General features: G+C 35.4%; 1 protein-coding gene across 1 annotated transcript; it reads left to right on the forward strand.

Annotated features, from left to right (window-relative positions):
* The first annotated feature begins 413 nt into the window (after positions 1-413).
* hJHBP (hemolymph juvenile hormone binding protein) lies at positions 414-10,713 on the forward strand. The gene is made up of 5 exons (XM_028317397.1): positions 414-547; positions 3,600-3,825; positions 4,978-5,102; positions 6,211-6,363; positions 10,522-10,713. Exons 1-5 carry the CDS (start codon positions 490-492, stop codon positions 10,683-10,685), a joined length of 726 nt encoding a protein of 241 aa, XP_028173198.1. The 5' UTR covers positions 414-489; the 3' UTR covers positions 10,686-10,713.
* Positions 10,714-11,321: the final 608 nt, after the last annotated feature.

An 11,321-nucleotide genomic window follows, 5' to 3' on the forward strand; every position in this document is an offset into this window, starting at 1 on the left:
GTTCGTTCGTTCGTTCGTTTCAGCCGAAAGACGTCCACTGCTGGACAAAGACCTCCCCCAAGGATTTCCACAAAGATCGGTCCTGCGCCGCTTGCATCCAGGTACCTCCCGCGACCTTCACCAGATCGTCGGTCCACCTAGTGGGAGGCCTGCCCACGCTACGTCTTCCAGCTCGTGGTCGCCACTCAAGAACTTTCCTGCCCCAGCGGCGGTAAATGGTAAATGAGCATAGAAAAATTATGTGTAAGAACCTTAATAATGACATAAGTATCGCCACGAGTCACCACCGCCATTTGTGGACATGTGTCGGAGATAATTTCTGACCTATGATATCAGAATTCTTTCCTTTTATCCGCACTTAATTATTATGTTTACGCTGATAATTATTATAGCCGTATATAATTGAAGTCATAAGTTTAAATTATCACTAACAGACGCGAATTGGAACCGACTGAGAAGTGAATAAAGTTGATAAAAGTTTGTGGAAAAATGGAAGTGCTAAAATTGTTTTTCTTGTTTGCGTTATGTAAGAGTGCTCTATCAGAAGGTATGTAGAGTTGTTTTATTGTTAACCGACATGAAATCAGGAGGTTAAAAAGTAGGCATGTCGTTGTTACTATGAGAGCCGCTAAAGGAAGCAATATACTGGTAGGGCCCAAAAGATAAGGAGACATGTAAAGTGCCCCATAAGGGCTACCTTTTCTTTTTTTATTATTTTCTATTGACGTTCATAAGTGCCACTTGTGGTCTAAACTGAATAAATATTTTTGATTTTGATTATTGATTTTTTTGATTTAATTTGCAGTAATAAATATATATTTCAGTTACTTACTCTTATGCCCTACCAACTTGACTTGTACTTGACTTAAGGACCTAGATGGGGCAAAATACGTCCACAACAGTCCTCCATTGTGTTCGGTCTTGAGCTTCACGTTGCCCTCCCAAAAAGTCCAATAAATAAGTGTTTCAGTATATTTACACATAACTACTTATTAGAAAATAGTTAAAATTGTATTTTATTCCGAAGACTTTTTGATACAGTCTACTCACAAAACCCGCAGACTCGCCGACATAAGTCATAGAAAGTTCAAGTCATCGACATGATTTTTTTAAGATAAGCTGCCACCGTGCTGTCTTGGTGTGTAGAGTCCTTAATATTATAACAAGTATAATAATAACGAGCAACTCGTTTGTTCATAAAACCAAAACCAACTAAAGATTTTAGTAATTTTGTGCGAGTTAAACATTTTCGAATTTCCGCATGCAACCGGTTTATAATTCCAGACGCGACTGCATCAAACTTCTCATCTTAATGTCAACTTACATTCATTTTAAAGATGCATTTTGTGCTTCTGAGAAATAATTCTTTCTTGAATCGCTATTCATTGATCTTAAAACATAAGAGCTCTACAGTTCGATGGGTGCCTGGAATAAAGCCGCAATAGCCATAGCAGCAGTTTTCCGATTAAGCGATTTTCGTAATCTGGGGGTCCCTATACACCTTGTGATTTTTTTTTCAGAATTTTATCTTTGAAACTGGCTGATTTACCAAAAGCACTATGGATATTGAATCGTTATTCCCGGAAATTTGTTTACCAGAATAATCGTGGCATGTTCAATGTTAAAAGTTTTATTTCAAACTTCTACAAGTAACGGCCATTGCGGCTTTGTTCCCCGAAACAAACTATGTGTACCAAGTCACAATAAACATTACCTACTTGTACAATTTCTTTAAACTTTCTTAAGTAATAATACTTCATGGTGTTCTTCTATGCAATAAAAATATGTTGATTGGATTTACATTAAGCAATGCTGTGTCTGTGTGTACCTACCTGACAACTGCTGGAACACAGTAATGCTGTCAACATTATTGTTATGGCGACAGACTTAGGAAGATAAAGGGGACTTAGGAAGAGAAGAAGGAGGGATATTTGGTTTATGTTCATTAAAGCTTATTTATAATAACAATATGTTTCGGCATTGGAGGTAGGAAGCCATAGTTTCTCTGTAGTTGAAGTTTCCTTCTACCTTGAGCCTGATCACAGTTTCCACCAGGTGTGATAAAGGGCAAAAGCTTCCTTGCTGAGAATAAAAACATGTTCTGTTCAGTTATTGTCTCTAAATCTGTTCTACGTAATGTAAACTTAGAAGATTGCCCATATTAATTCACTTTAAGAAAGTCAAAAACATTTAGCGACTTACCACTTTAGTGGAGCGATTACAAAAATAGTGGCCTATTAAGTACATGTTTTTTTTGTATTATTATGAATGTCCAGAAAACTGCGCAGTTTTTAAAATTATTTTAGACCTATGAAAGTTCTCATTTTTTATTATTTAAACATTTAAGTTGAAATTTTGAGAATGTTCTGCTAAAAGCATTTTTTTTATGTTTCTAGCAAAAATTTTGAATCTTGCATCAAAGATAGGAAGGTGAATATTTTTTTCAAACATTTGCAATTAATAGCGATATTGTCAAAATAAAGAAATCTGAGATAAGTCAACCCGAAATAAAGATAAGTTTTTTTAAAGCCTACTAGGTCATGAAATTGAAAAAAAGTTACAAAATTATTGATAACTTCTAAACTACGAAAAAGCCGCGGGCAAAAGCGTGTAATATTATAATATTATCATTATGTACTAATTAATTCCACTACTTTATATAAAGATATTAACGAAACACTCTAGATATTCAACTTTGTACTCATTTCGATACGGACCATATGAACATATAATGTACACAGCATTCACCAGTACATTTTCCAAGTCGATCATTAAATTCAAGCAAACCGCTATTACTGTATTCGCCATACATCCTTCAGATCAGCGCACAACGCTGCAATGCACTATTGCTGTATGATTACTTTTGCACTTTTTACCGGAATAAAACCACAATGGACTCTTACGGAACCGACTTTCAATGTATGAAGCGGCAATATGTATTTCTACCTTTTTTAAGGTATATTCTAAGCACTATAACCTTATGCACATTATATGTTACTCCAGAAAAAATAACGCATCGTTTGATATACAAACCATTTGGATACGCCTCGTAGTTTATTTATTATTCAAAAAATTCACTAAATCTCTTCTCCTGTAAAATTGTGTTTTGTCGATTGCGGCTTTATTCCAGGCACCCATCGAGTTGCATTATTTAAGCAAGTTTCACTGGCAACTTGTTTGTTTTGGTAAATTTGTTACAAATGAACTAACTATTTTACCTACTTTATTGCACATGAATGATGTACGAAAGCAAACTTTTTTCTACTACTTACTTAGTAAACCATTAGTCATATTGAGAAAGTAAGGCTGGTAATCTATAACTGTATCAGATTAAAGGTAAAATTATACGGTTACGTAAAATCATAATATTTCCAATATAAAAATACCTACATACCTATAAAATTTTAGTTTTTAAGTAATTTTAAGTTTTCTTGTAAATGTAATATAAAATTGTTTATTGAATAAAGTATATTCCTACAAAGGTACTTCTTAGATTATTATAATATGTAGACATGCCATAGGTTAAAAATCTTAAGATAATATGGATGTACACAGAACTACTCAACAAAATCATGTTTTTCATAATTATTTTGTTACAGAAAACATTTTACACCCATGCAAAATAAAGGACATGGACTGCTTAAGTAGCACGACCCAAAGCTTTCTAGGCAAAACTTGCGCTGGTATCCCTGCCTATAACATCAAGGCCATAGACCCCCTGGTCATCTCAGAGCTGACCTATGAGGTTCCACAGTCAGACTTGGTCTTCCACTTCAAGAATATAACTGTGACAGGTTTGAAGAACCAAAAGATCGCAGATTTTAGGTAAGTTACGGTTACGGCTTATTTTCGACTCATATGGCTTGTTTTCATTAAAGTACGCAATGGTTTTCATCAATAGCATAGAGTGATTCAAGAAGAAGGTTTAGATGTTTCATTCACACATTGCATTCGAGCCAAGCGAAGGCAATGCTGGACGAAATATTTTATGATTATGACTGTAAAACTTGCTTCTAAATCTATGTAAAGTGTTATTCGAGTAGGTAACAGTTCTCTAAGTAGGTATGTATTTATGACTTGGTGACGTCAATTTTCAAAGCATTATCCAGAAATTATTTCAATTTTTTTTCATTAATCATAATGCCCTTTGAATTAATTTTGATCAAAATAACGAAACGAAACTTCCCCCGTAAGTGCGCCCTTGACTGAGAAATATCATTAACTTGAAGCGAGTACTTTCTCAAAAAGGAATTCCCCGGTAGACATTAACGGAAATCCTTTTACCCAGTACTTGATACAAGTCCTACCGTGAATTTCTTTTGCAAATTATTAAAGTTGTGAAGTAGTTGGATAAACCCCAAAAAGACGAATGGCAGGATTCCCCACGTCAAGTGTGCGAACGTGATGAAGAATAATTTTATTCGATTATTGATGCATCTGGATAATGTAGGATTAATCGTTCAAGATCAATCGTAAATAGATTTTAACGATTACGATTTCCAATCGACGTCGCAGTTCGCTATTTACACATTTGCTTTTAAGAACAGAAAAATTGTGGAAAAGCTTCGGCTTCATAGCGAGATTATAAACCAATATTTACACTCAACCGAGTCACGCCTCTGTATTCTATCATCAGAGCTATATTTATGTATCTTTAATTTGAAAAATAAAACACTTTCACCTTTAAATCTCACTGTATTTTGAGCAAATACTAAAATATAAGCTAATTTAACGAATAAAAAACTTAACATGTTAAACATCAGTATAATTTATAACGATTTATCCTTGGACGAATCCAAGGATTTATCTTATGAAATATGTAGTTCTTATTTTGCAAAAAGCCATCATTGGCGGCCCTAACTTACGCAAAGAATTACGCGGTTTTCGTGTTCGCGCGTAGGATTCGCAGCGAATTCGCCCTCCTGACGTTCAGGCCTTACGCATTTGAGTGAAAGTTAAATAATTTTGTTTTTATAGAATGGACAGAGATGCCAAATCCGTCGTGCTGCAGACTCGGGTGGATGCCAACATCGTCGCTGACATGACGGTGGAGATACCGAAACTATCGAAGTCTTTCACGGGAACTTACTACGCTAAGACAAGTAAGTACAGAAAGAGACATGTTTTGGGAAACTTTCGGGAACGATGCAGATTGCAATGTTTTGTAGAATATTTTCAATGACATTGCTTTTCGATGGATGGTTTTTAATATTGTAAGGCTAAAATGTACTTTATTAGCCTACAATAATTAGTTACAACAATATTGGTGGTTTTGAAAGCTCTTAGAAAACCATAAATTCTGTTGATACATATTGGGAAATCTAAATATACGATTACATTAAGTATTTCCCTTAGCAATCAAATACTATGAACATAGACTAGTATCGGTGGCTGAAGCTCGCCGGGTTATTTGTTTTCAGAATTATACCAGTTAAATTCATTTCTATTGAAACAGACTATTATGTGTTTTAGTAGAGCATTTTGAGGGGCCTAATTGTTTAACTCCATAATAATCCAACATTGTGTACAATGCCTGTCTGTAGTAAACTGAAAACGCTTAAGTAAGCTGAGTTGCACCATCTAACATAGACCGTAATTATAACGATAACCGGTGTATTTTGTATGGATTTTGGCAGATTTTTGACGTTTATCAAAGTTAAAGTAAGATGGCGCAACTCAGCCTTAGACTCCCCGCAGACTATAGACTTTTAGACGGCCGATAGTTGGGCCCGATTCTGTTTGTATGAAAAATCGACCGATACCAAATCGGTGTAATGTGCCATACCCATACTTACAGCCCGACCCAACTATCGGCCAACTAAAAATCTGTGTGTCTGCGCCTAGGCTTACTTTAGCTCGCATAGCTCAGTTTCCCATAGCGTTTGTATACTCGTAATTTGCAGTAAAACTGCGTCAGCTCTGCGAACTAATCTAATAACTTAGCTTAGCTCTTAAGAACTCACGGTGCGATTTTCACCCGCGCCCGCGGCGGTTGTGGAATTGCGGTTTTATTTCAAAACTCACGGTAGTGGTTATTGGCGCGGTTATTCTAAGAAAACTGCGGACGAAAACCGCGTCGTGAGTTGTGCATTAGTTTTTACAAGCTGCGGGCCCGCAATCGCCGCGGGCGCGGGTGAAAATCGCGCCATGAGCTCTTAGCCTTAGTCTGCAGCCCTTATAAATTCTTAATGTCTACTTTTTTTAATACAGCCGCTCTCGTCACCTCAAAATACAACTACGAGCTGATTCCAAACAAGGATGGCGTGGAGTACTTCGAAGTCGGCCCCGAGACCATCACTTGCGAGACCCTGGGCACTCCCGAGGTCACCCTGGACTCCAAGCTCATGGAAGCTATCTCCACAGGTAAGAACTGGGTCTTACACCTTTTTTTGAAATATGTTGTAAAACAATCCTAAGGTTATAATGAACCAGTGGAATTTTAATTTTAATTTTTAAAAGCCTTTGGTGTGAAACCTTGAGTGTGAATATGATTTTGACTTTTCGCGCGGAAACGCTAGCCGCCATGCTGACTCGGCTCGTGACGTCACTCCGTTAGTTTCTTTAACTTTACTTTAACTTTCTGCTTTCACAAAACCGTCTTCCATGACGCCATTTTAATAAAATAAAACTTAAAAGTCCATTAAAGTGATATTATCACAAACAAATTCAATATTTTACACATAAATCAAGCCAAAATCTACTTGTTTACTAACGGAGTGACGTCACTGCGGATCCGTCATGGCGGATGGCGTTTTAGACATTTGAAGAACAGATTAAAAAGATGCGTTTTTAAAAGTGAATTTAAAAATTCTATTTGCACTTTTATGTAAAAATATCAACGTTTCCCGTTTAGTTTTTATGAAATCTATTAAAGACATGCATTTTTATATTTTTTCTTACATGGAGTAAAATAACCTATTTAAGTACAGGTCTCGCGCTTAACTTAGAGCCTGAGGTATGGTGGGATGGTGTTTTTGAGACATCAAACGTTAGCGAGACTTCATATATGATTTAGATTTGTATGCTCTGTCCATGGCTCTGTCACGTCTTATAATACACTCCTCCCGGACAGTTCCCATACCGCAGGCACTGACTGAGTTAGACGCTGGAACTCAAAAACTTCGATCCAAGTTAAAATACGAATTACCTACATTCGTAAAGGTTATCTACATGAAATATTACAAATGAAGTAACATATTTAATTTATGTTCTTTAAGGTAGCAGTAAATAGTCTACCTTTTCTTGGCAGACTTTATGAGTTGCTATGACTTCTAACAAGGATCAAATATCAATCAGGCAGGAAATCTACACGTGCTTAAAAAAGCACAGAATTATATTTGGACAGTGATTCAAGACGTTGGGAACAAAATAAGATATTTGTAATATTCAAACGGAGCTATTTCATAATTTGCGTGTCCAATCATAAATTACCAAACTTCTACAAATGTGTCAATGTCATTAACTGAAATGGCTTACTAAAAACTCAATAAATAAAATTAATCGAAAATATATTTCCTATTTATGTATTACTAACATCTTCTAAAAGGTGTAAGAGTTACGTAATGCCATTAACATAAAAACAAAAAGCCTTTGTAATATTTTTAGCCTCCCTAATCCGTTGATTTCTTTAAAAAGACACTTCTAAATTCATTGTTTTCAATTGAATCAACGCAAATCCTGATGGATGGCAGGTCTGTTGATTTTCCTCGATTTTCTCTGAGGATTTTCAAAGAACGCAACTCTCAGAGCTTTTTATCTGAGATAAACAAGAAAAAGATTTCAGCTCTGTTTAATAAAATACAAAGTAGTTTTTTACCCGACTCTGGACAAGGAGGGTAATGAGTTTGTTAGGTATACATAATTATAAACTTAATTTTGTTTTTTTCGCATTTATAAATTGATTTACATGAATTTTCACAAAAGTTCCAAAATTATCGATAAGTCCTAACAAGTAAGGTCATCATTATTATTATAGTACTCGTGTGAATAAGTTTAAAAATTAATGTGAAATTGTGAGCACCTACCTAGTAATTTTAAAAAATATGTAGAGGTCAATCACACATGTTTCAACACTCAAGTAAAGGGCAATAATTTCGTACCATTTCAATTGCAGAAAAACATAATTATACCTCCCCAATGGAACCAGAATAAAAATGTAAAAAAACTGGTGTACTAAAAAAGCGTTACTTAAAGTACTTAAAGTTTTATTTTAGTAACGCTACATTTCGAAGATAATTATGTTTTTGTTGAATGACCGAGAATTGCTATTAGAGTAGGCGCACACCGTTGATTTTTCGTCGGCCGATAGTTTAGTCGGGCAGTTGATCAGTATGTGCATGTATGGGAGTGCGCACACTACCGATTCGGGGTGCGCCAAAGTTCACCTAAATTTTCAGCTCCGAAAATTGGAAGTCCGAAAATGTTCTTCCTAAAATTTTTCATCCTAACAATCACAATTCCTAACTACTCTGTCTCTAATGTTCATAATTCCGAATCATTCAACTTCATAATGTCATTAGCAATAAACATCTATTATACTTTTATTTGTTCTTCTAGATTTTCTCAACATAACCATATTGTACACTATTATTCAAAGTCATATCTTTTTTGTTTAGATTTCTTTCTTTGACGATATATTAAAGTTCAAGTTTGTTGGCATTAGCACGTATACTTGAGTCCCGCTCCAGTCATTCAGTCAAGTTCCAGAATCGAATCGGTCCTATAATTATTGGTTTAGGTAAGGTTAGAACTGTGACCACAACGCACGAGCCGAGCGAGCGAAGCCAGAGTCCCGCTCCAGTCATTCAGTCAAGTTCCAGAAACGAATCGGTCTATTCATTATTATTGGTTTAGGTTAGGTTAGAACTGTGGCCTTACGTTTTATTCGCGAAGAACGTACTTCTGTACGTAGTATTTATTATTATTCTACGGTATGAGTGAAAATATTATGGTAATGTTTAGGGATAAAAGTGTTATGATAAAAAACAGTAGGAGTTTAAATATATTTACATAAATGATATTATTAATTAAAATTTTCGGAAACATGAGTGTTATGAACATCGCCGGTAGCACTACAAATAGTATGAATGAAAACTTTAGGATGAAAAGTTTTAGGAAGAGTGATCATTCGGATTTAAAATCGTTAGGAAGAACAATTTCGGGTAAATAACTTTAGGTGAGCCAATATGGACCCACCGATTCGATTTGGCCGATTCTTCATACAATTTACAATCGGGCACAACTATCGGCCAACTAAAAATAAACGGTGTGCGCCTACTCTTAGTTTAAGCGCGTAGACCTTTGGCCTTGGGAAGATCGTCCAAATATACGAGTAGGTTATGTTGTAAGCTCGTCGTTTAATATTGACGGGGTAATTTGGCGAAAGGCCGAATTTTGCGGCGTAAATTGGATAGGCTTTATGTTCTGTAGTGGACTATCATCAACTGATTAGTTGACCTACCACAATGACATATAGTTAGTCATTTACCCTCCTATTTGCGTCCCGTTAGAGATAATTTTGTTGACTCTGGTAATACTTTGTATTGATATCCGAATTTGTTTTGGTTGAGGAAGATAGTAATTTTTATTTGACCTACCTGGTCTCATTTCTGGGAAAAGACCTCACTCAAATTCCTTCTGAAAACTCAGTGTAAAAATCGACCAGTTCGGGGAATACATATCCAAATTGCTTAATCCTGATTATTGACTTCCAAAAAACTCAAAACAAAAGTATAAATAAAAATAAATCTTTTATGACAACAGCTATAAGTTTTAATTTATACTCTTTTGTCAGTGCAGCTTTTTCAAACCATTTAGCGGAAAATACTAAACATCTTTTTTCCAAAGAGGCTATAAATAACTTGTCTGCCAGAATCGGACTCGAAATTCCAAGTTTAGAGCAGGAAGTCTGGACAGCATGAATATCGATTAGTTCGCAGTAGTAGGACCTAGTATTTATTATTATTCTATGGTAGTAGTAAAGTAAAAATATTTTCTTTATTTTAATTATATTATGAAGGTTTACTAGAATGAATAGTTTTAAAGTTGAGTAAAACGTCATGTTTATGTAATGCATTATTGCATCTCTATCAACCCCTTGATGTCGATAGAAATGCAATGATTTTTGATTCAAAAATGTTTCTACAATAACCCTAAGTGCATAATTAAGTAAATATTTTAAAATAAGTAAATTAGAAAACTAAATTATAGATTCAAACCTTTGTACTACGAGTTTCCAATGTTTTAATAGTATCAAAGTTTCAAAAACTAATGGATTAAAAAGATATTGTAAGGTTTTGACCACAATCACACGTATGATCGCTACCAACCTTCGTTGTGGAAGTCATTGGCTTGGCATTGGCATTGCTTATGTTTAGCGGTGAATGTCCTGTGGTTGAAATGTTGATGAAGATGACATTTTAAGAGTAGATGGTAATGAAGGGGGTAGCACATACTTGCCCTATAAGTGCCTTTTCTTTTTTGCCTTTAAAATAACAAAACTAAGTAATGTTATTGTTTCAGACCCAGACACGTTAGCAAGGAAAAATGACTACGAAAAGCGATCCGTAGAACTCCGTCGCGACCTGTTGTCAGTCATCATGGCGAAATCATACATCACTGTCATACACAACCTACGTGCTGCAGCGAGAGTGTTCCCGAAAACCGCTTTCTTCATAGACATATAAATGAAACAATAAATTATTTAAATGATTATGTTAATTTTTGAAATAATGGATGCCCTACCAAATTTCGACTATCATATAAAAACAGTAGTATTTTTGACTGACAGGGAAATTCCCTGGATGGATAAATTAGCATTCACTTGCTCCTGGATCTAAATTAGCTTTCATTTTTTGGTTGTCCCTGGATCTAACTTAGAGATCCAGGATGCACACAGCACAAGAGTTGCAGCACTTCCGAAGAGTAGGTACTTAATAGCGACAAATAGGTACTTAGAGGCAAAAGTTTTTAGCTACGAGTAGGTACTTTTGTTATCAGCTGATTACGTCTAGTATCCACGAATAGGTTTTTTTCCAATCGGTATAAGTAGTTGGAAAAGTAACAAAGAAATTAACTAAACATTAAATGGCCTCAAACAAAATCTTAGCACTAAAGGACTGTCTGTTGAAATATAGGTACTTAAAACAGGCACTGGTGTGGGTATAAGTTATTTGTCTCTAGTTGGCATTTACTTAACCAGTTAGGTAGGGCAAGACAACCCTGAAATTAGGGGAAAGTCTGGTATATTGGACGGGCTGTTAAATTTTACCACCTTCAAAATTTTGTATCCATATTATCATTTATTCACACAGTGATACGCA

The sequence above is a fragment of the Ostrinia furnacalis genome, unplaced genomic scaffold (assembly GCF_004193835.3).
Source record: "Ostrinia furnacalis isolate ACB-3 unplaced genomic scaffold, ASM419383v2 OfSCF6227, whole genome shotgun sequence".
In the NCBI taxonomy this organism is placed as follows: domain Eukaryota; kingdom Metazoa; phylum Arthropoda; class Insecta; order Lepidoptera; family Crambidae; genus Ostrinia; species Ostrinia furnacalis.